General features: G+C 40.9%; 1 protein-coding gene, 1 long non-coding RNA gene and 1 other non-coding gene across 3 annotated transcripts; all 3 read left to right on the top strand.

Moving 5' to 3' along the window:
• The first annotated feature begins 601 nt into the window (after nucleotides 1-601).
• LOC104427613 lies at nucleotides 602-2,235 on the top strand. Its single transcript, XR_001982137.2, has 2 exons — nucleotides 602-936; nucleotides 1,811-2,235. It is a non-coding gene; the product is annotated as a dCTP pyrophosphatase 1 (transcript).
• Nucleotides 2,236-11,413: 9,178 nt separating this feature from the next.
• LOC108957604 lies at nucleotides 11,414-12,082 on the top strand. Its single transcript, XM_039304349.1, has 2 exons — nucleotides 11,414-11,782; nucleotides 11,873-12,082. The coding sequence occupies exons 1-2, from the start codon at nucleotides 11,450-11,452 to the stop codon at nucleotides 12,047-12,049; spliced, it is 510 nt and encodes a 169-aa protein (XP_039160283.1). The 5' UTR covers nucleotides 11,414-11,449; the 3' UTR covers nucleotides 12,050-12,082.
• A 10,840-nt stretch (nucleotides 12,083-22,922) lies between these two features.
• On the top strand, nucleotides 22,923-25,993 carry LOC108955929. The gene is made up of 3 exons (XR_001982128.2): nucleotides 22,923-24,934; nucleotides 25,023-25,093; nucleotides 25,428-25,993. It is a non-coding gene; the product is annotated as an uncharacterized LOC108955929 (long non-coding RNA).
• Nucleotides 25,994-27,419: the final 1,426 nt, after the last annotated feature.

The raw sequence follows: 27,419 nt of genomic DNA, 5'->3' as shown, positions 1-27,419 counted from the left end.
GTGATCAATTGAAAAGTTATTTAGCACTCAAGTAATTGAAAAAGAAATTATGTCATTTAAATAAACGTCGTACAAAGGTTATGACATTTAGGGTGTCATTTTCCCTCAAACAAAATATATCCACCGAGAGAAATTTCTAGCGAACAGAAGCGGGACCCACAAGAGCATGAGACTGTTTGTAAAAGCTTTTATGTCTTTAATACACTAATGCTTGATGTAAAAAGTAACGGAAAAGGGAGGAAATGAGAATTGGTGTGGAAAAAGTTAAAAAAATAAATGAAATTTATACGAGAGGGGAAGATAGGGAAATCTAAAATTGTTTCATATAACTTTAGGGTTTTTCATCAAATCCACCGTCTTTGACAAAAATTAAAAAAAAAAAAAAATCCACCGACAATGTAAGAAATAGTTTAAACTCCTCATTGGATTATTTTGAAAAGAAATCGGTTAGAAAATTAACTCTGTATACAATTTTAATACTTATTTAACGATGAATGGTTGATTAAATTACCTCGAAATGATGGCGCTAGTTTTGCCCCCTTAAATACCGGCACAGAGATGACAACACCCTCACGCTCTCGCCTCCCTGGTTGTGGGGTCCTCTCTCTCTCTCGCTCTCTGTCTACAAGTACCGGAAACTCCTTCCCAAGAAAGTTGCACCAGAACCCTTTGTCGTCGATTGCTTGTGTCGTTGCACTGCACATAACATATCGCTTCAGTTGGCTTTTAGCCAGCACACATACATTCTCGCTCTCTCTCCGCTTCTCTTGGATCATCGCCGTCGTCGTCAGTCTTTCGAGTAAAAGAAGAGAGAAAATGGTCAAAGAGGGAGATCAGAGCGTGACCCTCGATCTTCTGAAGCAGAAGATGGCCGAGTTCGCCAGGGAGAGAGACTGGGATAAGTCTCACAGCCCCAGAAACCTCCTCTTGGCTCTGGTAGTTTTTCTTTCCTTATTATTCGATCTTATATGTTGTATGATAGACCGACCCGACCGTTTGAGAAATTTTCTGTCCCATCACTCTTTTTCTGTTTGGTCTTCGTCTTTTGCCTAGCGTTTCTGGGTATCTGCTTTGTCTTCGTGGTTTTGCCATTTGGGGTGATTAATTGTTGGCCCAAGAGTAAAAAAAAAAAAAACTTTTGGGCTATGATCAAGTTATCTGATAAATCCGTATGCATATATTTACTGTTTTTTCATAAGCGTATGAATCAGTTCTGTAGACTTGGAGTCCAAACTCAACAGCATTTCCGTGGTGTCTTTTGATCAATGGATCTCGTACTCACAGACCCATCACTTGGTGTTTGGCATACTTGATTATTACATATCATAATCGATGGGATTGACTGGATTTTTGCATCCGTCGCCGTTCGCATGTCACAAGACAATGCAAGGGAATACCCACTTGGTTTTGGCTCAATGATATTTACTATTTATCTTGCTATCTGTTGTCCTTACTTATTTCTCAGTGCTTCATTGGACTGTCCATATCGTTTTTGAGTGTGGGTGTCTGATAATGAAGATAAGCTCGGCCTTCTGTTCCCACTTATCTTTCGCACTCTCTTTCGGACTCTTATATGATACACACAGTGTAACTTTTGTCCTTTCATAAGTCAATCAATCATTCCTCGATCATCTTTCACTTGCTCGCGGTTTCAGTTGTGAAAGGAGGCATTGCATTTTTGTTAAAGTACGGGGCAAACACCTCCCAACTGTTCATAGCACGAGAAGAATACATCACAATCAAATCAGCAAAACAGTACCAAATTGGTTCTTAATTTAGTGTTTCCTTTGGTCTTTGATTCTTCACACAGGTGGGTGAGGTCGGGGAGTTGTCGGAGATATTCCAGTGGAAAGGGGAGGTTCCGAAGGGACTTCCAGATTGGAATGAGGAGGAGAGAGTGCACTTGGGCGAGGAGCTCTCGGACGTGCTGCTTTATCTGGTCAGACTCTCCGACATCTGTGGCATCGACTTAGGCCGAGCTGCCCTCCGCAAGGTCGAGCTCAACGCCCTCAAATACCCTGTCTCTCTCTCCAAATCGGCCTCCTCCAAGAATCAAGAAGTTATCATTACCAAAACCCTTGTTGACAATAGTGATACTACTGGCACTGTTGTGGGCGAGAGTGGTTGATCATTTTGAGCTTCTTTTCTTTTTTATCTTAATAATAGACTTTATGTCACTTTCTCTTAATGGAGTTAAAACTCTGTGTTTTCTAGTTTGCATCCAACGCTGCAAGAAGTGGCTTTTTTTAACATGTTGGCGTGATCTTACTACAGTGGCGCAATTTCACTAGATGGAGCATTTATGGCAATGCTTTTGATATGATTACAATCTTGTTTGGCGAGAAGTGTAGATATCGATTCATATGATAATGGACTTGTTGGTTTGCTCAAACCCGATTTGTCTAAAGGGCAAAATGGATGAGCGTAGACAAGCAGTCTCTTCTTGAGTCTAACTGGCCAATCTTGGCCAGCCCAAACGCGGGTATATTTATAGGAAACTCAATAACTTTTTAAATGACGGGTGAGTCTTGACAAAAACGTTTAGACTCAATAGTCGATACCACATTAATCTTGTTCAAGCTCGTCCATTAAGGATGAGAGTGTTTTTTGGGGAAAAAACTCTCATCCTTCTCTAGTAGATTTTGGGAAAAAGACCCTCTTTGTTTTGTACTTTCATGATCGTGTTAAAAATGGGAAAAGAGATTACCAAATCTTTGTGGTCGGTTGGAAAATAGTTATAGAGTCATAAAGAGGGTCTCCTGTCTCTCCGTGTATTGCGTGGGGGATGAAATGGGGTGGGATTCTGAGGTACTTACATATCCTCAAAGATTTTGTTACTCTTTTAGGAGCTAAAATCCAATACCCTTTTGGATGTCTCTTCAGATATGGTGGTCTTATGATACGCCCTTTTATGGGTGCATGAGCTGGAAATAGCTTTGCCTTCTTTTCCATTTCTTTGACGCATCACAAGCTGTCGTCTCCTTCATGGCAAATCTGCGCCCGAGATTTCAAAGTGACGACATAAGACTTAACATTGACCTGATCATAATTATGTTACTGTTGGCCCCCAAAATCGACCTACTAGGCTTTTTGGAAGTAGACAAGAGCAAAGCAGGCCCAGCATGCGAGAACCGGTGAATAATGGGCTGAAAAGCCAGCAGTCGAAAGCAAAGATGTTGAAAAGCGCGACATCAAAACCTATTTAGGCTGCATTTGGTTCAGCATTTGCAATGGGCTTTGAGTCCAATGCAAATGCTGAAAGCCCAAAGCTACTTGGGAAAAATGCAATGGTGTTTGGTAAAAAAAATTTTGCAAATGGACTTTGAATTGAATGTGCGTTTGGTAAGAAGAACTTTCGTAAGGGGCTTTTGATGGGTATAATGTGTGTGTGTGTGTGTATATATATATATATATTTTCTTTTTTTCTTTTTTTCTTTTTTTTTTTAAATTAGGCTAAACCCTTCGCCGGACCGGCGAAGGGCTGCGGCCGCCGGCGAGGGTCGCGCGACCTAGCCAAGGGCCGCCGGAGGTCGCCCGACCTCGGGCGACCCTCGGCGAGGGTCGCGCGACCTAGGCGACCGCCGCTGGGTCTCGCGGCCACGGGCGGGCCTCGCGACCCGGGCGGCGGTCGCTGGGTCGCGCGACCGCGACCTGGTCGCTCGAGGTCGGGGACCTCGGCGACGGCCGCCGGCGCCAGATCCGGCTCGCCGGCGGCCGTCGCCCTTCGCCGGTCGGCGAAGGGCTACTCCTTTTCATTTAAAAATAAATAAATACAGGGACAATAATGGAAATATGAAAAATTAATGAGGGTAGTTTAGAAAGAAAAAAATACCTTCAGCATTTCCAAGGGCTGGCTTTCATTTGAAAGCCCCTTGAAATTGGTTGCCAAACACCTATACTTTGGCTGAAGGAGCTTTGGGGGTTGAATGGGCTTTCTAAATGCCCATCCAAACGCACCCTTAGATGAGTGAGATAAGAATGGAAATAGTTACAGGAATTGGCACCAACAAGAATATCGGTAAGGTAGAGCAATTATTAACAAGAAGTTGGAGGTACGGATACATGGAGTGCCAAAACTTGGTACGAAAGAACATTTAAGTGCCAAAAGTTTTGAAATAGACATTTAATTGCCCAAATCGGAGCAAAATAGATTACTTAAATGTTAATCCGACCAAATTGCTGACGTGGCAATTTTTCGACAAGATGAGTGCAAAACGGCATTGTTTTGCACACTAACGTAGCTAGAAAATGCAAAAACGACGTCATTTTGTCTCTAAAGTGGTAAATAATTAATATAAAAATTAATTAAATTAAATTAAAAATTAAATTTATTTAAAATATTAAAAAAATTAAAATTAATTATAAAAAATGGGGGTTGGCTAAAGGGAGGCGGCTGAGGGTTGAGCCCTCGCCGCCGCCGCCTCCCCATCGACACCGGGAAGGGCCGATGACAAAGGGGAAAGGGTCAGCCGGGGTCGCCGGTCTTTGGCCAATCGGCGGCGAGGGCCTACGAGCCTTGCCCCAGATCTGGGCAAGGGCTTGTGGGGCCTTGCTACCTCCCTGCCGTCACTAGGAAGGGCCAACGAGGCTAGGGGAGCGTCGGCCGAGGTCGCCAAGCCCCGGCCAAGGGCCGGCAACGTCAACCAACCGACAGCAAAGGCCCACAAGCCCTCGCCCGGATCTAAGGCGAGGGTCGCAGCCTCGCCCGGCCAAGCTAAGGGTCGGCGGCCCTCACCCAACTGGGCTAAGGGCCGCCGCTTGTTGGGGTGACCCCTCAGTGGGCGGCGGCCCTTAGCTCGGCCGGGCGACGACCGCCGACCCTTACCCTAGATCCGACGAGGGCTCGCGAGCCCTTGCCACAGGTCGGCCGGGGCTAAAGATCTAGGCGAGAGCTCATGAGCCCTCATCTTCGTCGGCCAAGGGCCGGTGACCTCGGCCAACCCCCCACCCCCCTCTTTTTTAAAATTTTTTTAATTTTTAGTTTTTGAATTCTTTTAAATATTTTAAATAAATTTAGTTTTAAATTTAATTTAATTAATTTTATATTAATTATTTACCACGTAGAGACAAAACGACGTCGTTTTTGCATTTTTAGCCACGTCAGCGTGCAAAACGACGTCGTTTTTGCATTCACCTCATCGGAAAATTGCTACATCAGCAATTTGGCCGGATTGACATTTAAGTTATTCATTTTGCTCCGATTTTGACACTTAAGTGTCCCTTTCGAAACTTTTAGCACTTAAGTGTCCTTCTGTGCCAAATTTTGACACTTGAGCTATACTTTTACCCAAGAAGTTGAAGCTTCCAAAAGATTTTAAAGATCAAAATGGTAATCGCCAAAAACCAATTATTCGTAGACTATCACTATAAATAGCTAAGGATGCATCGGTGTAAAGGACCTTTTGCCAAAATCGACAATCGAACACCTATTTTGTTTGCTATCATTTCCTTCATTACACTTATACATTCAATCATACTTTTATTTTTCTCCAGTTTTCCTGCATTTACATTTACCCGTAGTTTAGACAAGTCGCTTCCTTTCTGTAACTACACATAACCCATTTCAAACAATAAAGTTGAAGCGTTGCCCCTTCGTGAAAAATATTCGTCAATGAAACTTTTCCCCAGCAAACATCTTTTTAGCATGCTCAGTGGGACTATTGTGTTCCATTCTTAGGAGGTGTCGATAGCAAAAACAAGAAACCAAGAGAGTCGTTCCTCTGCTAGTGAGGATAACTCATCCCCACAGCATGTTGGAGAAACAGCCATCCGTTCTGATATATCTAGCCAGAATGCACACCCTATTGATGGTGTCAACACAAGCGACCATTCTGGAGACATTCCTCGAGAATTGTCTGAAGATCAGATAAGGGAGTTGGCTCCGAATTTAGCAGTAATGGCCACCATGAGAAGGATGTTCAAGGAACAACAAAATGATTTGGCCAATCATATGGCTAATCATTTGTTCGACATCTTAACTCCTCTACTCACTAATTTGGTCATTGATTTAACTTCGAGAATGGGAGTGTCGAGTCAAGTGAATGTGACCCTATGACGGTGTGAATGACCAAATTTAGGGCAGTCAAGGTGATTGGATTGGAGTGCTTAGAACCATACTCTCGCCCAGATTGGTACTAGAAACTTCTAATGGCACAAATCCGACTAGGGTGATTGGTGATACCTCGAACTCGGGAAATGAGCTGCAGGCAGGCGTCCTACAATAATTGCCTCCCGACGTCAATCTACCAAGAGGCAGTAATGCAGTGCCGCTTGCAAGGGTAGTGAACATTGAATTGACTCCCGTACTGATCATAGGGTAACAGCCTTACCAACCGCAAGGAGGACTTAAAGACTTCACTATTCAACCTCCTTTGCCCTACAGGGTACAATTGAATCGGGGGAATCATGTGACAGCCTAAATTTTCATCCACCTGAATAATAATGAATTTAAGTATAGATAGATAAGTGGCTCCGACGGGCACCAGTTAGATTTAGATAATTATGGAATTTTAGGAATAACAACGCTTGGTCCATATATCAGCCAAGAAATTTTAGTTTGTTTGTTTGAGTCATAGACTCGATCCTCAATCGCAAGTGTTCAAGGTACGCCAAAATTGGACATGATCAGTGCCAAATTTTCGAGGGCTCTCTCTCTCTCTCTCTCTCTCTCTCTCTCTCTCTCTCTCTCTCTCCCCCTTCTTGGTGCCACCAAGTGGCAACCCTCTCTTCCTCACCAATGCATGCCCATGCATGCATTTCTCTTCCCAAGAGGCCATCATAACCTTTGTCACGACCCAATCTCTTTGCCACCCAACCCTCGAGGAAAGGAAGGGGGAAAATGTTGAATTTAGGGATACTTGACCATGAAAGTTGCCTCGCGGTTCTCATCCACATAGGCATTATCACCTCGCCTCTTGTGAGTTCACTGGATCGCAATCGCAAGTTCTCCCAAACTCATATCCCACGTGACAACCGGAGGTATTGTGACTCTACCCTAACATCACGGTACGACTTGATCGATAGTTTTAAGGTCAAAAGGAAATCGGATGTAAATGTGAGTTTAAGGATACTTTTACAATCATGATAGCTCTCTCAAGATGTACATCCATCAAAGATTGCATCACTTTATCTTTATCGGTTTCACCATCTTGAGTATGCTAAATCACAACCGTGAACTTTTCCAAAGGTCCATACCCCTGATGAGTTTATTTATATGATCTATTTGTTTTAGACAACTTAGAAATAAGGCAAGAGTTGTCAACCTCATTTTTAGGGAGGTCGACTAGAAACCCAATCGAGGGTTGGGAGTAGTCCCTTGATTCCTACGCAACTATATAACTAAATTTAGGGAATTGGGCTACACTAATATTTCTATTAGCATCCTTTCAATACTTAACAGTGGGGACACGGACCCCTGGAGTGCCAAAAGTTGGCACAAAGGGACACTTAAGTGCCAAAAGTTACGAAAGGTACACTTAAGTGCCAAAATCGGAGCAAAATGGATCACTTGAGTGCCAATCCGGCTAAAATCCGGCCAAATTGCATACGTGGCATTTCCTGGCGACTTCTTTTACTGAGGTGGCAAACGTTTAAGGAAAAAAAAAACCCACGTGGACGACAAAACGACGTCGTCCACCCACACTGAGTGAGCTGACCTAAACGACGTCATTTTGGCTTAAGCACACCTAGCCGTCGCTGTTCCTTCCCATCTGCGTTCACATTAGATCTCAGTCGTCGCCGCCCTTCTCTCCATCGCCGTTCACGCCGTCGCCGCTCTTCTCTCCGTCGCCGTTCACGCCCATAGGTGGTCATCGGTCGCCGTTGTTGGTTGTCGTAGCCACTCAGCATCATTGGTCGTCATCCCTGCTCACCATCGTCACTCCTAGGTTGGGCCCCTTTTCCCCCTCCCTCGTGATGAAATTAGGGCTCGATTATTTTATTAGGGCTCGCTCGATTATTTTATTAAGGCTACGATGGAAATGCTATTGAAATGCGCGCGCTCTGTTTGGTTACTCCCTTGTGTGGAGATGCTTGCCTCAGTCGATGATTTATGCAGTCAAGGCTCGAGTGAGACAAAATATTGACTAATGTGGAACTAGGAACTAATGTGTTTGAGTGAAAAGTTATTGAATCGGTGGCTGGAATAATGGCCTTTAAGTGCTCTGCAAAGAGCACGCAACTTTGCTATCAATCTGCTTTTGTTCCTTTGATTCCGATCTTTTCGTTCTTTTAGTCTTCTTTCTTGATTGTTGTTTCTAATCAGATAGTCAACATATATGCAGGGCATTGAGGAGTGCAAAATTTGTTTTGATACTTTATATAAGTTCATTTACCCGCAAGGACAAATTTGAAACCACATGTAAGTACCTCATTTTAAAGTTTATAAACTATGAGCTCTTTTGACATGTAGTATTAGTCTCTTGTGCAATGGATAAATTTAGGGCTTGGATTGTGTAATGACCTCTTGACACAATATATTAATGGCCAAACATTATAGATTAGGGTATGATTTCTCCTCTTGGTTGGATGAGAAACAGAACTTTTACCCTATAATTTTACATCAAGCTTGCTTTAATGAAATTCTATGTGTTTTCACAGGAAAAATAGATTTGATTAAGTGGATGTACATTCTCATATCGCAGGTTTAGTTTAGCAAAAGATAGTAGACAAAATTTCTTGGGCTGTGCTTGTTGTGGGGACCTATGCTTGTTGTGGGGACCTCTGTTTTTGGTTTATATTTTAAGGGAATGGAAGGCAAGGCAAATAATTAAAGTGGCGACCTCTTAGCTGTCATGAAGGGCATATTCTCGGTGTGGGGGCCTCTGTTTTTATTAATATTGTAGAGGAAGGGAAGGTAAATTATTAAAGTGTCGACCTCTTTTTTGGGCATCATATATGGGCATATTGTCGGTGTGGGGACTGTTTAATAAAGTCTATGAGAGTGGGGGGACTCCCTTGTGCGATTGTCTATTGTTCTTTGTGGATGTGGTCCCAAAACTAATTATTCTTTGTCTTGTTGTTGGTGCAGAAATGGCTCATGCCAAGGATTATGTCGCTGTCATAGTTTGCTATCTGGGGAATTTGTAATTGGGGAGGATGAGTGGGAGTATGAGGGTGGAAATGAGGGCACCATTTTTGTCGACATTAAGAAGGCATCTTATATAGGATTTGTTAGGGATATACTAACTTATTTGCCTTGTAAAGTTCAGAAGTTGCTGTATTGTATTCCTGGGAAAGGTTTAAGAGATGGTTTGCGAACCTTAGAAAATGATAACAGCTTTAGGGATATTCTATACCATTATCTTCATGGTGAAGAGGTAAAAATATATGTTGAGTACAATGAAAGTGAGGATGAAGATGATGATGAAGAAAGTGCCCAAATAGAACAAGAAGGAAATGGTATTCAAGGTAGTGCGAGGTTAGGGTCGAAGAAAGGCGGGATAGACATGATGGAGAGGAGAGGAGCGCGCAGATGCAGTTCACCATAGTGATGGTGACATAGGTGATGTCACAATCACTGGATTAGATTGGGAAGTAGCTGAATCAAGTGATGATGATGATGAAGGGTTGCCTACTGCAAATTTCACAAGTGATAACGACGATGAGGAGCTTGTACAGTCAAGAAAAAGGCAAAGGGATTTTTTGACAAATAAATTTGCAACTTTGCATGTAGCTGATGAAGTTCCAAATAGAGCCGAAGGCCCTGTAGATCTTTGTTGCCATTGGTGAGGAGAGGCGATTATGAAGAAAGCCTTGAGAATGTTACTTCCCAGGATGAGCTTGAAGAAGATGAAGGAGTTGTGCATACAAGGAGAAGGAAAAGTAAGTTTCCTTCTTATGATCCATTCGTTGCCTCTCCTACTTTGTCGGTAGGTATGAAATTTCAAGATGCAAAACAATTTAGGGAAGCTATCTTGAAGAACTCCATTGCTGCACAGAGGAACATTGACTTCATTAGAAACACTCAGGCCTTTGTAAGAGCTAAGTGTTCGCAGCAAAATTGTCCATGGAGGATCTATGGTGCATTTGTTAGGAGAAGTGGATCTTTCCAGATTAGAGCATACGAAGAGGAACATACTTGTTCCATTAATTTTGAAAATAAAAGGGTAACAAGTGCATGGTTGTGCAAGCACTTCTTTAATATGATTAAGATGATGCCTCAGATGAATAGTACTCGGTTCAAGTTGCTGGTGAAGGAGCAGGTTGGCATCAATATAAGCAGGAATCAATGCAAAAGAACGAAGCAAAAGGTGATGAAGATACTCATTGATCAATACAAGAGCGAATATGGACAGGTGTGGGATTATGCTTGGGAGTGTAGGCTACAAAATCCTTCAAGTAGAGTGTATGTAGAGGTTGTGGAGAGACCACTTCCGATATTGGGACCAAGTTTGATAAGTTCTATGTTTGCTTCGATGCATGCAAACGAGGATTTTTATCTGGTTGTAGACGGATTATAGGATTGGACGGGTGTTTTTGAAGGGCTTGTGCAAGGGAGAATTGTTGGCTGCAATTGGAATAGATGCAAACAACCAGATGTTTCCACTGGCTTGGGCTGTTGTAAAGGTAGAGAACAAGGACAATTGGTCCTGGTTCCTAAAAAATTTGATGGTTGATTTGGAGATAACAAATGGTGCGGGGTGGGCGTTCATGAGTGACCAACGAAGGTACTCTTTGAAAGATTTGGTCAATTGTTTGCTTGTTGATATGAACATGTCGTTTGCTTACATTTCTTTTCTTTTTTTGAATTATTGCAGGGACTGGTTCCAGCAATAGCTGAGTTGTTGCCTTATGCCGAGCATCGAATGTGTGCACGGCACATATATGCAAATTGGGGAAAGAACTATAAAGGGGATAAGCTGCAGTTCAAATTTTGGCAGCTAGCAAAGAGCACGAATATGGCTGATTTTAGGATGGCCAAAGAAGAACTGCTTCAATTGACAAGGGAAGGTTATGATGCACTATTCCAAACAGAACCAAAGTATTGGTGTAAGGCGTTCTTCAATGAGGAATTCAAGTGCGATAACATAAATAACAACATCTGTGAATCATTCAATAGGAGGATAATAGATGCCAGATGCAAACCAATTATCTCGATGCTTGAAGACATAAGGGTTATGGTTATGACTCGGTTGCACAAACAAAGGGATGAGGCTACAAACTGGACTAGGCAATGTGGTCCTAGGATTGCTAAAAAATTGGATGAGAACTTGGCTACGAGTAGGTATTGTCATCCCATTTGGAATGGGGATGAAGGATATGAGATAATGAAGGGCTCTGATAAGTATGTTGTCCATTTAGGTACGAGGAAGTGTTCATGTGGAGCATGGCAAGTAAGTGGAATTCCTTGTGCACATGCCATATGTGCCATTCAATTGAAGGGCCACAACACGAAGACTACCTTGATGATTGGTACAAGAAACCGAGATATCTTGCTTCGTACCAATGCATGTTGCAGCCAATCAGAGGTACCAAGTTCTGGGAGCCAACAGATCATGAAGCACCTCAACCTTTGCCACTAAAGAAGAGAATGGGAAGACCAAAGCGAAAACAAAGAATGGCAGAAGGAGAGGTCTCAAGTCAACGTAGGATGAGTAGGACAGGTGTAAAGATGAAGTGCTCTTTTTGCCACATAGCAGGGCACAATACTAAAGGCTGTCAATTAAGGAAGCAGCAGGAACAGTTGAGGCCAGTCGAAGGACCTAGTGAAGGGACAATTGGAGAAGGACAAACAGAAATGCGAAGTGAGTCGTCTGTTCTTCAGTCGACAACAATAAACCCAGTAAGTCATGACAATTGTGTTTATGTTGTTTTATGGTTTGTATAAACAGATATGTACAACTAATTGACATAATGTTTTTGTCTTTGTCAGGTCAGGAGAATGACACGTGAAGAATTGGTCGAAGCCCCTGCTATACCTGAAACTGAAGGGTCTGTTCAAACAAGGCCAGGTAGACAGCCAGCTCAAGGATTGGCCGAAGCAACTGGAGGGCTAGTTAAGTCGACTGTTCTTCAGCAGAAGCAGAGAAAAAAATACCCGGTAACTTAAATAATTTGTGTTTAGTTTTCCTTTACAATGGCCTGATGTTTATATTTATGATATCATTTGTCTTTTTCTCGAGTTCGAAGAAGGCAAGCTAGAGCTCATTTGTCAACAAAGGGCCCAGGCGAAAGGTCACCACAAGATCCATCACCAAGGTCACCACAAAGGCCACTAGAAGGGTCATCACAAGGGCCACCACAAAAGCCAACAGAATGTGTCATTGAAGCTGAAGGGCTAAATAGAAAAACAACCAAAAGAAAGCCAAATCATGAGCCACCTACAAGAAGGCCATCTACAAGACATCTAACATTCGAATGCCCAGAAGAAGCCCCTGCTGTAGCTAAACAGCCACAACAAGAGCCCAAGAAATCACATGCGAGAAGAAGGGCTAATCAATCACAAGTACACAAGGCGACGTTCCCCTTCGAACAAGAGGAGCTCTTGGAAAGAGGCTAAAACAGTATGGTTATGGGCTTTATACGGATGAGCGTTCGGGAGCAGTTATTCTTAATGTAAGTTTTATAAGCTTACTACGCTGTATTTAATTTAATTTATGGTGCAAACTTTTGTTAATAATTGAGTTTTCTTTTTGAAGCACGGGAGAAGTTCGAGAGGTTCTTATCTCTCAAGGCCAAACTCAAGAATCAACGGCTGCACCAACAAAAAGAAGAAGACATTGGTTGCGCCAACAAGAAAGAAGAGTAAGAAAAACCCGATTACGGGTCCATCGAATCGGTTCGGCCTACGACGGTTGCGGCTCCAGCTCCTTCTCAATCAGCTCGGCCTAGGACAATTGCACCTCCATCAAAATCAACGCATCCCGAGACGGTTGAAGAAGAAACCTCACGTCCGAGTTAGAAAAAGCACAAGGATTATGAATCAAGTGAAAGGAGCACGAACGGGAGGCATTGTGCATATTGATTAATGAAATGGGATGGGATATGATTTGTGGGGCGACGAGTCAATTGTTTTTGTGGATGTTTTCTTTTAAATAGTTTGTCATCGACTTTGTGAGACTTCATTTCAATATCAATGAAATGATTTTGTTGCTTGTCATCTTTGGTGCCTTTTTTCATTTTTTGTATTTTGTTTTTACTTTTACTTATTGCTTTCTGCTTCTGGTGGTGGATCTGTGGTGGTGACTAGGGTGCTTGTGTGGCTGGTGGTGGCGGTTGGTGAAACTTGATGGTGGTGGGTCCACTATGTGGATTGGGTTGGAGCCTTTTGCTGTAACTAGTATAGTTTGCATGAACCCCTTTTGCAACAAACCCACGACCCACCACCAACAGTGGCTGCTAATGGTGGGTTTATGGTGGTGGCTACGTGCTGGTCTGGTAGCTAAGATGTTGGTGCCGATGCCTACTGATAGGCTGGTGGGTCTATTATAGGGGTTGGGGGCTGGGGGTTTGTGCTACACTTGGTGCAAGATGTAAGTGTGCAATATGCACATCTTGCACACATCTTGCTCCAGGTAGTGTTGGTGCAAGCTGATGTAAGGCACTAGGAACTTCTGCCTTTGCAGAATACCACAAACATAGTAATGGCTCAAGTGGATGCCTGGAATGCTTGATGTGGCTGGTGGTAATGGCTAGAGGCCGATGGTGGCCAGTGGTGGGCGGTCGTGGTGGCTGATAGCAGCTGATGGTTGGTGTAGTTTATAGATGAAACGTACAAATAAAATTGACACTTAACTGATCACATTCTAAAAAACTCAGCACTTAAGTGTTCACTTTTAATCACAAATGGCACTTAAGTGATCACTTTTGATACTAACTTGACACTTAAATGACTTTTTTTAATCACGACGGCACTTAAGTGATCACTATATACAACTTATAGCACTCGAGTAATCACTCATGTTTGTCCTATGTAAATGGTGATTTGCAAAGCAAACCGAGAAGCTGCTGGTTTATATATACGAATGTTCAACTTATGCCAACTCCATTCGATTCATTGCTACTTTTGGTTTACATTCGTTGAAGAAAAGAAGTCACCACAACACATCCACCAAATATACATTCCATCATCACCGATTTATATTCGAGAATAAGCAAAAATATAGTACAAATAGCATCTCATTCATTCAAACAGCATCTCATTCATTCCCTTTCCTTGATCTCATTGACAACTATGGCAGTCGGAGAAACTTCTTTTCATTTTCCAATACTTTACATTTCATCATAAAATAGGATAGACAAAAAAACAGCAACACAATAAACGCTCGGTAACACTTTCGTTCAATATTCATCTTTGAAACTTCATTCTTCAAATGGTTAGCAGAAGATGCTTGAGCTTGCATTGAGTCAACCTCATCCAAATCGTCCTGAGTGTAGATGGAGGTTGATGACATCCATCAAGTAGGTCCAATATCACCTCGTGGCTCGGTGAGAGAATTTCGCATCAACCCATTCGAAATATTTGCACTTCGACCCTCTCTCGTATCGGGCACATCCATAGAATCTTCTCCCGGGATTCCTTCGCGTCCACGATGTTCTTCTTGGACTTGGTAACCCACAAAAACATAAACGCTCGCCTTCTCCTTCGCTTTGGCGAGAGAAATTTGAGTCGCTGCTGAAAGTCCTGCTCTCCATTCTTAATATCCAACCGTAGAATTTGGGGCAAATCGAGTTAGGGTTCGGGATTAAGGCTCCAACACTTCAATGGCAATTTGCCGGATTTAGGGTTTTAGATTTGGGGCAATGGGGAGACGATGTCGTTTTGGTTGATTTAAGGGCTCCATTTTGGCCAACTTTGAGGAGACGACGTCGTTTTGGGTGAATTAGAGCTGACTCAGCTCTCCGGCGAGCCACCTCGACAAGAAATAATCATATTTAATTGCCACGTATGATTTCCGGCTGCCTTCGCCGGAGGTGGCACTCAGGTGTCCCACTTTTCTTACAAAGTGGCACTTAAGTGTCACTTTCGTAACTTTTGGCACTTAAGTGTCCCTTTGTGCCAACTTTTGGCACTTGAAGCGTTATTATCCCCTTAACAGTGTGTCATATTACCTAAGATGTCCATGCATTTCTTTTTTACCTTTTTGGGATCACTTATCCTAAACTAGGTAATCGTGCATGGGTAATCATTTTCGTGCCTTTCTATTTCTAAGAAAAATTAAAAGAAGGCAATCAATTGAATTAAGAGTACGAGACGGTACGTAAACAATTAAGGAAAGCAATAAATCTATCTAGCAATCCTAGGAAAGATAAAATGAGAAATGAACTGAAATAATAGTAAAGGGAGGAACCCTTAACTTGTTAAGTTTTTATACAAACATGGGAAACATGAGACATATGTCGGGGATAAATGGTACAAAATCACAGTTGGAATGGACATTGACCTTCCACTGTCTTCATGCCCCCTTCGTCTTTGGGATCCTAATCTAAACATAGTCTAAGAACTATAGCTAGGTGCATATAATGGAAAGAAACGACCATACACATCAAAACAATCAAAAACATGGTATAAGATCAAGATCAACTAACCAAGCAAAACAAAGTTCAAAAATCAACCAAATTTTGGGTCTCGGGGTCAGCCTTTGCAATCCATGCATAAGTCCCTTTAGATACCTACCCAATTCATTGTATGACTTATAGCCATTATTAACTGCTTATGTTCTCATATGGCCAATAACGCTTGTAAGTTCCTAATAAAGCGTTATATGTGATCGCCAAGATTTTCTCTCGGTATTATGTGTCACTACTAACATACATCTAGAATTCACATGCGTTGCAAAATTTAAGTAGGCATGCAAGTCTTTTGAACCTTATTTCCCAATCGATCAACTAGCTGAGTGACCTATCAGCGAGTCACTTATTACCAAAGCACTCGTCAATGACAAACATAAGCATTTCTAATGAATGACATGATTATATGTATGAGGGGATACATGTTATGTTTCAAAAATGGGTTTTGAAATCATCATAAAGGTGTTTAAGATAAGGTGATGTCTCGGCCATGAAACGCATTCAATTACCAAGGCTCGCCCGAGGCTCACATAAATACACTCATAGATATCGTAGACATTTTGAATACAGTCCAAACCGTAACTTTCACAATGTCAAATCAAGTGTGAAAAATGATTTGAAGACATTTTAGACTAAGGAAAATCGAGGCTCTGGAACGCATTTAGTTGCCAAAATCAGCTCAAGGCTCGCATAAATATACTCATAGGTATCGCCAACATTTTAAATACAATTCAAACTATGACTTTCCTTAGTTAAATCAATTATTGAGAAGAATGTTTAAAGGATTTGATTTTGGAAACATCACATGTACCAAAGCGGTTTAAAGATGCAATTTGGAAATCCATTCATTAAAAATCATTAAGCAATGAAAATCAAAGGGCTTTTCAGCTGAAACTCAGTCTCTGACATAACTAAATATGATTGCATAAGATGATCTACCATAACTTTTTGCTCTAAGCTTTTTAAGAAAACACCTGGGTTCTTCATTCCAATATGGCCCAAGACTGGAGTTATTCATTGTTCCTCTTGACAGTGTCTAAGCTTGAGAAGAAGAGGAGGAAGTATTCCTCGCAACTGACTCAAAAGGTTCAACGCCTAACAAAAGCATAATCAAAACAAAATGATTGTAGAGCACTTCGGCCTATACCTCAAGTCAAGGGTCAGGAAAAAGTCCAATGAGGCCATCTTCAGATATCTTCAACAACTTCTGGAGTCATTTTTCTGGGATAAGTTTAAAGAGTTCTTCCAAATTGAACTCGAAAAGGCTAATAGAAGGCATTGGTGTAATCTCGCAAAGTGCTTGCTTTATTCTCTCGACTGCCTCGAAAAGAGGAAGGGAGACCTTACTCAGGTCCAGCCAATTGTTGACTCGATGATAGAAGGAACAGGTTTGTGGCAAGGAATCTAATAACACAACAGTTAGAAGTAGTAAAGTAAACAAAGCAAAACACATAGGGAAAGTCTTACTTAGATCAGTAGCAGCAGCACTATTCGATCTACTGGATAACAATATGGCAATGGAGGATGGTGAGATGCAGCCTAGGTAACAGCTAGATAGAAGATAACTTCTAGAGTTATCAAGGCAGAGGACGAGAAAATAAAGTCTCGAGTTAGAGACAAAGTAGACTCCCTTTCATGGTCGGCACAAAAGATAAATATGACCATCAACTTATGGGAGAGATCAAACGTAAAAGCAAATGAGACAAGTGCTGAAGTAAGAATGCTTGCTCTTTTTAAAGAGAATGATATAAAACCAACAACAAAATGGGAGTTTACTTCCAAATTTTCCAAAGCCAAAGACAAGAGTGTCTCTCCTTAAGGCTCGTCAGGATCGTGTTCACTAGTAGTAAGGGAAGCAGGTCGTGACATCCTTAATCCGACCCCAATCAACGGAGTGGAATTACAATGGTAATCGACAGACCATAGGAAAGCAAGCAAAGGCCACCTTAGGACGAAAACTCAATTTTTCATCAGGGGGCCACAAATTTTGGAAAAGTGGAAACGGACTACAAGAGAGGAGCCACAAGGGCCCAAGCCTCAAGTGGGCTCAATGGGCCTCACGCCTACAATGGGCGGCCCAAAAGGGTCCTTTAAGCCATCCAAGCCCACTAAGTCATTCAAGCCCGCACTGTTGTCATCCAAAGGGAAATGACCAAAATGTCATCTTAGTCTATCCAATAATTAAAGAGGCAAGAAGCAATCATAGTCACACCTCGATCCTCTGAGCACATGCCCAACCCTCACCTTGGTCGATTAATAGCGACGTCTCAGGATGCATTGCCGACTCCTTTCATTTTAATACGCATGCGGAAGCATATAAATAATCCCCAGACAATAAGATAATGGGATAGGAAAGTAGGACCATAAAATTTCAAACTATACCAACCACACTTATATATATAATACAAGCCAAACCAAACTTTGATTATCCAAATACTTAAGGTTTAACAAACAAGGGCGGGGGTCTAGCAACTATGTCTACTCATCATCGTTAAACTCCTCCAGCTCCACATCCTCGTCCCTATTTGAGCCGTCTGCCGAGTACACCGGGGACTCTAGCTCTTCGAGCTTTGGATCCTTTGCATCGTCTACCACTCCATCCTCAGGGTCTGCTGTGATATGGCTAGTATAAGTACCTAGAGGGGGGTGAATAGGTATAACGAGTAATTTCTAATGATAATCGCACAATACTAGACAGTTGATAGAAATGAGACAATTTTTCCTCGTCAATAAACAAACAACGATCAAAGTAAGACTGAGAGTAGGGAAGAGAAAATTGAACACGAGGTTTATAGTGGTTCGGCTTATTTCAAGCCTACGTCCACTCTTCTACACCGATGCCCACCGGGCTGGATTCCACTATGAACAAAGAGATATTACAAGATCGTTCTTCCTTGATTTCTTGGTGTAGAAGATCTACCACACTCTCTCAAGGTATCACTAAGTATAAACTCTCTTTGTGTGTACAGTTTCGCTCAATATGAATCGACTAATAATCAAGGAGCTTCAGACTCTGGAATTTCTCTATCGAGCACACACTAGAATAACTGGAACGTCTTCTTTTTATACTCCTTTATGCCATCATACCCGTTGGCACTTACCAAAGGAATTCTTCCAATCTTCTGTTGACGAGAATCAATTAAGAAGGTCATTCGAGCTATTAAAGGAACATGTCGATAGCCCATCAATCATGTTCGTCCATACAATCAGGATCTTGGTTTTCAAGAATAGAACCTTCTAAGAATATTTCGTCAATCATCGGATCTTCAAACGATCTTGATTTCGAATAAATAATCCGTTATATCAAATCCAGCCAAGAGATCTTCTCCAGTCGATAAGACCAAATCCTTAACCAAACACTTTAGCTCTGGATCGCCTTCGTCGCTAGATTAGAAATTGTCAATGAGAATAGTCTTGGGTCTTGAGTCTTGTGTCTTTGAGTCCGGTGATCCGAAAGTCTTCGGACTCAAAGTACAAGGGTCTGCACAGCTTCCAGACTAAACTGATAGAAACGTTTTGTCAGCTTCAAAACACTCTAGAGAGATTTCTCCAACATGCTGTACCTTTACCAAATGCAACCTCCAAAACGTACCGAGGCACGTCGTCATTGTCGCTCATCGAAGCTAGATCCAGAACTATGAGTAACTTTCTAATAAGCAATAAGATATCATAATAAGCAATAAGTAGAAGTAATAAGTTATCACAATAAATGATAATCGGATGCGATAAGCTATCGTGATAAGTGATAATCGGATACAATAAGCTATCATAATAGGTTATAATTGGATACGATAAGCTATCATAATTGTGATAAGTGCATATTATATTGTAGCTCTTAAAGTACTAAGTGCTTATTAAATTCTAATTTTAAAGGTAGTATATGCTTATGCAATCCCTATTTTGAAAATGGTAAATGACAAATGCTTGTGAAAGGCTATTTTGAAAAGTGAGTTGTTAAATTGTTAAGTGAAATCATAGTGTGATGCTATACATCATGGGATTGACGCATGATTGCTTTGGTAAATGATTAATTGAGAGGTGATCACATAGCATTATTTCATGGCATTCTTGTGTGCGAAGATTGCTAGTGTATGACATGTGAGCATTAAGTACTCTTGTATTGGCTAATGAGAAAGATAAGAATTGGCTTGAGTGGTTGACGTGCTCGTGTGGTCACATAATGGTTCCGTACTCATTTGATTATGAGGGACGACACTCGATGGATTTCGAATGCCCACATGTCAAGGGAATGTCGTTCTCAGATGGATTTCAGAACGAAACTTTTTAATTGGAATGCCGTCTTTGATTGAGATCAAGATGTTGCCATGCTTAATTACGTCAGAAGAGCACCAACACAAGTATCGGTCGTGGCCAAGAGCGATCGTAAGAATATGAAATCATGATCTCGAGAATAGCATGATAGTATGGGATGCCATGCAATTCTCGAGACGCCATGTGTGCAAAGTGCATGAGTGCTAAATGCATATTTTGAAAGTGATGCTATAGCCTGCACACATGTGGCATAAATTTATATGAGTTACATGAGACATGTGTGTGAATTACATGGCATTTTTGTGGCTTAAATGGCACGCGCATGCTTGATTAATCCTGCCTATGAATTGAAAAGTACGTGAATTTGTATGCTTGCATTAGGACTCAAGGAGTATAGGTTGAGGTAGATCCCTTCATGTTATAATTAAGGCAATGCTTAGGCTTCACTATTAATCGGTCATCAATAATTAAGCTACATGTTTAGAGCATATCCAAGGCAAAGTACATTCCTACACGAGGTTTAGGAAGTTCACTCACTAGGTTTATCTCACTCATTGTTGTTTAACTTTTTCAAGCCCTAATCATGACTAGCCAAGCCCGAGCCAAGGTACTTTGAGTTGGACGCATACTAGGCGCATAAGGGATACCACTTTTTGAGGTCGCCCTCGTAGTATAGAGATGCTAGGCTAACCTCAAATCCCTTTTAACAAGCTGGAAGAAATCCGCACCACAAATATGTAAAAATGAACTTATGATACTTAAGTCGTGGTGTAATGTATGTATAAGATAAAAATGTGTTTTCATGTGTGTTTTATGCTATCCCTCTTATTACGAATGGCTGGGTGGTGTTATATATGCTTCTGCTTGCATATAATCAATAGACAAAATGAACGAGTAGGCGATGCCTTCTAGAATGTCACAATCAAATGACTAAAGAGAAGGAGGGTTGTCACGTGTTTGAGGGTCGAGGCGTAACACAGGCTTTTGAGGAAGGATCAATTCCAACAAGGATTCTTCTAATGTCGAAGGAGGTCCACTTGCTCTGTTAGAAGACAAATAAGTAGGCTTTGTGGTAGGAAGGGTTGTAGGTTTGGAGAGTTAGCCATGTTGATTAGGGATGATGTCGAAACTTTAGTAGCAAGAGGAATTGAAAATGTAGAACTAGCGGCAAGAAAATAGCCTTGGACTAAGGGTGCCAATCAACGATGTCGAGAGCAAAAGAGCTAGAAATCAAACGTACTGGTGGTGCAAACCGTGTAATCATGAGCACATGTATGGATCTGGACAAATTTATCCTAGTCCGAGGAGTAAACACTCGCCTAGAGGCTGTTGAAATCGAAGCACTGAAAACATCAAAGATTGAAATTTGACAAAGGAAAAAATCGTATAATAAAGAGAAGGTAGTACTTAAATCTATTGCCTTTTTCAAGGCTCTGTTTGGAGGTTCAACAATGTTAGTAGTAGGGGTGTGCAAAAGAACCGGGATCCGCCCGGACCGCTCGGAACCAGACCAAAATCGCTTGGAACCGGTGGTTCTTGAGGGAACCGGTCCGGTTCCTAATTCCATGGGCAAATCCGTCCACTTGCCCACTCAAATCGAACCAATTAATTTTGAATATTAAAAAAATTACTAATTAACAAACCTTAAATAGCAATTGTTCCCTCTCTGGTTCCGACTCTCTCTCTCTCTCTCTCTCTCTCTCTCTCTCTCTCTCTCTCTCTCTCTCTCTCTCTCCCCCTTATCGCCACTCCAATTCCATCAACAGAGCCGTAGTGATCTCTACGGGGGATTGGCTTCACTATATTACGCTCCACCCGATAATCCATGCATGTGTTCACTTCCGATGAAGCTTCAGGTGGGTCTCCTCCTATCTTCTCCTACTCTTCACATGTGTTCACTTCTGATGCGTGGTTTACTGGTTGAAGTGTTCTTTCAGTGAATATCATCTCTCCGGATCTCTTCCCGGTGGATCTCGCTCCCCGTCCGGCAATTCGCACCGGCACACTTCAACCTCCGATCTGTAAGTGTATCCCTGATCTCATGTCTTTCCTTGTTTTTTTTTCTTTCGTCTCCTCGTTCGAGGTTCGTCACGCGAGGAATTCAATCTCTCGTCACCGTTAGAATTCGCCGACGGCCTGTAGAATTTCGGTGGAATTTCGTGCTCGGTTCTTGAGTTGCTGCCCCTCCGCATTTTGTTTTTGTTTTTGTTTTTGTTTTTGTTTCTTTATTCGGCCCTCTGAAAAATCGCCATCGCCCTTGACAGTAGCTGTCCGTCAATCCGTCCCTTTCTCTATTTGGCACTCCAGAAAATTGCCGTCGCCCTTGACAACAGCAAGTTCATTTGTCCGATTCTGTGAGGAGAGAGACACGAACCGCGTGTGACTAGGTGCCGCTTGCCGTCTAGGCAATTCTTAATTAGGTCGATGTTGCCATGCTTGTGAAATACTTGATTGTTGATTCCAAGTCACTCGACGTTGAAGATGGTCTTGATGGATAATGAACAACTTAGAGAATTTATCTAGAATGGTGTCCCTACCATTTTTCCCTAATGTGGTTCCTATGAAACTAAGGTTTGCAAGTTAAATCTTTTCCATTAGCAACGAGGGAGTCCATTAAGCTATGGTATTCTTTGGCATTGATAAATCTTTTCCTGCTATACAGATCGGCATCTATATCAAAAAGATTACTGTAAATGATTATTTTTTAACAATTGCCTGTTTGAGAAGGGCGATCTTTGCAAATCATGTACATTCCCTCTTCCATGTTGCATCATACTAACATTTTCCTTGTTAATAATCTTTCGCAAGCTTCAGCTATGACTGAGTTTAGATAGCAATGTCTTTAATCAATCATTCAATGGAGATTACACTATATTTACTTAATTTACAGTGTTAATCTAAATACTAACTTCAAGCTTCCAGCATAGGAATGTTATTTATATTGCCTGCTATTGCCTTCCATTTCTTTTTCAAACTGTCATTACTTTATGTTTCGGGGGTTGTTTGTAGTGCCATGAGAAGTGTTTAAGTGTTGACGATGCGTTGCTTGATTCAAGCAAATGATTCATTAACATGTCAATGGAAGTAGAGGAATCCTATGATGTAATAACACCAATAGTGGAATCAACATCACAAGAACATGAAAGAGGTGAAAACTTTGAAGAAGCATCCAAAACAAATAAGGTATCTGGTTCTTGTCCATGTCCTCCTCTTAGTAAGCGAAAATTAGCAGCTTGGCTTCATTTTTGAAAAGGAACAACTCACACAAATGGGAAAGTTGATGTATTTTGCAATTATTGTGGATCCAAGTATTCGTACCACATTGATAATGGTACTTCAAATATGTTGAAGCACTTGAGAAAGTGCAATAAGTATCCTCGCAATGTGGATAAGAGGCAAAAATTGTTTGCATCACAAAGAGTAAATGTAACTCAAATGATAGGAGGAGATACTACTAGTAGGCAAATACTTATTCGGATGATTATAATTGATGAACGACCATTTTTTATTGCTGAACGTGTTGGATTTCGTGATTATGTAAATCAATTACAACCTTTCTTCAAGCATATGTCGCGATTTACGGTGGCTAGGAATTGCATGAAGTTGTATTTTTATGAAAAAAAAAATTGAAGGTTTCTTTCCGTAAGCTTAATTCTAGGATCGCACTCACGACTGATACATGGAGTTCCATTCAGAATTTGAACTATCTATGTCTTACTACACATTTTATTGATGAAAATTGGAAATTGCACAAAAGGATCATCAATTTTGTGGTGATAGCTAGTCACAAGGGCAGGGATATTGGGAAAGTAGTTGAGAAATGCATAAATGAGTGGGGAATAGAGAAAAAACACAGTGGATAATGCTAGTTCAAATGATGTGGCCATTGGTTATTTGAAAGAAAAATTTTCAAGAGAAAGGCTATTGATCTTAGATGATGAATCTTTACACATGAGATGCACGACTCATATATTAAACTTGATTGTGAAGGATGGCATGGCCGAGATACATGATTCCATTGCATGTATTCGAAACGTGGTTAGGTATGTGAGGAGTTCTCCTATGAGAGCTAAGACATTTCGAGATTGCATTGAAAGTATAAGGACTGCTTATAAGGGTTCAGTTTGTCATGATATCTCAACTAGGTGGAATTCCACTTACCTAATGTTAGAGAGTGCCATAAAGCTAAGTAAATCTTTTGAAATGATGGAAGAAGAAGACGTTTCTTTCTTAGCTGAGCTTAATTCTGATACTCCAAGTAGTATTGATTGGGAAAATGCTATTGTTCTTTCTAATTTTTTGAAGAAATCGTATACCACCAAGAAGATGTCTAGAACTTTGTATATCACTTCAAATGATTATTTTGTGGGGATAGCTTCTTCGTATAATTATTTGCGAGAAGCGACAACGGCTTTTGATCATAGGGTGAGAGTTATGGGCGTGAAAATGAAAGATAAGTTTGACAAATATTATGGGATTTTCGAAAAAGTAAATATGATGGTATTGATTGCGGTAACATTAGATCCTAGAAAAAAGATGAATTATGTGAGGTATTGTCGTAAACTCATTTATGATGATGCTGCGGAAGTTGATGAGATGTTTGATAATGTGAAGTTTGCCCTGGAACGTGTGTTTAAATTTTTTGAGAAATCTTGTCACATTTCTAGAGACAAAAATTTGGATGGCGAATTGGTAGGTTCTACTAATATCGGTAGTAGCTGCAATTCTTAATTCAATGAGGGAAATGAAGAGGACGATTACAGCTTAAATTTTTATGTGCAAGAGCCTTCGTATGATGACTTTCTTAATGAGGAGAAGAAAAAGTCCGCTGGCAACTTATCTAAGCTCGATCAATATCTTAAAGCTAAACTTGAAGATTGTCATGATCTTGACATTTTGAATTGGTAGAGTGTTACTGGCCAAAAGTTTAAAATCTTATCTTCGATGGCTCGGGATATTTTGTCTATTCTCGTTACTACCACTGCTTCAAAATCAACTTTCAGTACTTCTGGTTGTGTACTTGATAGTTTTCAGAGTTCTTTAACTCCTAGAGTTATAGAAGCTTTGATTTGCACTCAAGATTGGTTGAGAGTGGTTCTTGAGCCGATTAATGTTGAAGAGTGTATCGAGAATACAGAAAAGTTTGAATTGGGTAAGTCCATATCATTTCATCATTTAATTCTTTTGTATATCTATTATCTAATAACTAAATACTTTATTTAATATCTTCTTTTTGTTAGATATGGATCATGTTAACACGGAGATTAACGATCCATAGAGTTTACAAGTTGAAGTGGGATGAATATATGTGGTGAGATTTTCAATAATTGTTTGAGTTCAATTTTTACTAATGTTGAGCAATCATCTATTAATTATTGGTTTACTTTATGAGATTGGAACTTGGAATTTAAGAGCTCAAAACTTGGGATTCACAAGCTTTATAAGTCGTGAACTTTTACGCGAATCTTGTTGCGATTGTTTTTTTTTTTTTTTTTTTTTTTTGGTAAAGAATCTTGTTGCGATTGTTGTGTCGTTGTAAAGTGTAAACTTGTCTAATTTACTCTACTTGATGAGTTTGTTCCACGTACTTAAGTTTGGTTTTTCTTTTTTTGTTTTTATTGGTGGCAATTTATTGAAAAAAACAGGTGACGTCTAGGTTCAAAGGGGGAAAAAGAGAGAGGAAGAGTGAAATAATGGTTTTTCTCAGTCCCCTTTTCAAGTGAAAAACTGAATTTTGAGATGGTTCCATCAATGGGATAGAGGGCTCTGTCTCAATGTTTTATGAGGTGCTTGAAGAGGCAAAAACGATGGAGGAGTGAAGAAGATGCAGTGAACGTTGATTCTGAATTCTGAGGCCTTCACAACAGTTTAGGATTCTCTTTTATCCTTATGTTGCTGTAGCTTTTACGAAAGAAAATGACCGAGAAGCTAAAACAGTTTAGGATTCTCTTTTGAATGTTTGAGTGAAACCTAATTAATGTAGTTTCTCAAATTAGTTGCTATTTTTGCTTTATGTTTTGATTTCTAGTTGTTGTAGCTGTTGGTTTTTAGTATATTACTCGATATGAAGAGTTCTCATGGTGAGATTTAGAAAGTGATATTATTATTGTCCTCTGTAACCAAAATATGTAGTGGAGGGACACACTGAAAGTTCTCTATGTACTCCATGTTCACATTGTCAGAAACATCGACTATTTTGTGAAATTTGCAGCTTGCCCATCCCTCTTTTAATGAATTTATCAATTTTCAAATTTATGTTACTACCGTTTCCATTGTTCCTGTTCTTGCCGATTTAGGGTATAAAAAAAAAAGGTTCTTATTGACTCTTCATCTTCAATCGAGTGAGACCGGTTCCATGGATCCATCCAAGAGCCGGACCGAACCGATGGTCCAATTCCCGGGTGGATCCATGCAACAAACGGGTGAATCCCAGTTCCAATATTTCGGAATCGGTCCTTAGTGGGTGGTTCCCAGTTCTAAGTCAGGAACCGCCCACCCCGGACCATGCACACCCCTAGTTAGTAGGAAGATTTTTGGGGACAATCTTACCAAGAATAGTGTCGAAGCCTTTGGTGATGAGAGAGTCTCAGTAAGTCTTCCACCAAGTGGTAGAACACTTAAGGACACCAGGAGCTGAGACAAACTGCTTGATTGTAAACTGGTGGAGTATCTTGTTGGTGACTGTATGGCTACAAACAAAGGGGTTAAATGCCTTGGTTACCAAAATGATGTTTTTCATCAAAAGGGAAGTCCATGGAATAAGGGGCCGTAATCGGAATGTCTTGAGACAAGCCGAGCTGCAAGTGCAATATTGGGGCGAGTAAACTTCCACACATAATTTTAACTTTCTTTTAGGCAAAACCTCAATGTCAGATCAGACGCAACCAAGACAAAACGCTAGAATTTTCAGGTTGTCCTTGGATTGGCTAATATAAAAAACAGAGATAAAATCTAAACTGGAGAGTAGGCAAAAATCATCAATGTTCAGGGAGAGATGGTAGAACAAATGAAGAAAATGCCTAAAGGACGATCACCTTTGGGGGAAGGACAAAGAAGGAAGCTCAACAATTGCACCCCTTTGCTCTCAGGGTAGAACGACTCAGATTTGAACCCTTGTGGAAGATGGATCTTGGCGTTTGAGAACAATGACGAAAATACAGTCTAAGTTCTAACCCATGCTTTGAGAATCCAAAAAGGGTCGTGGAAGACCTCAGCAATGGGTATACCAATGGCAACTTCAATAGAGAGCAGCAGGGGCAAGATGACCCATGGCTACATCCTTACCTTGAAAGAGGTAAAAAGCCAAACCTATCAACTCCCGAGCCACTTGAAAGACAAACTTAGATACCTTGTAAAGCAAAAATGCTATATGTTCTTCATCATCAACATCTCTAGTCTGGCAAGCATAGGTGGTTTGGAAATGAGTATAAGAAAGATCAGTACGTTGTTCGAAAAAGGGGCAAGTTGCAAGATCAATAGCATTGGCATAATCACCATTTGGACTCAAACCTGTGATGGCATACACGTTTAGGAAGGTTACTGACATAGGGCCAAACCCAAAAAAAAAGAAATTAACGAACGATGACCAGAATGGTTAAAAGAATTAAAATGGGGCTTTTGTTGATGCCCAAACTCGA

Source organism: Eucalyptus grandis, chromosome 11, assembly GCF_016545825.1.
Source record: "Eucalyptus grandis isolate ANBG69807.140 chromosome 11, ASM1654582v1, whole genome shotgun sequence".
Taxonomy (NCBI): Eukaryota; Viridiplantae; Streptophyta; class Magnoliopsida; order Myrtales; family Myrtaceae; genus Eucalyptus; species Eucalyptus grandis.
The sequence above is the reverse complement of the archived record's forward strand: the minus strand, read 5'-3'. Positions and strand labels throughout refer to the sequence as shown.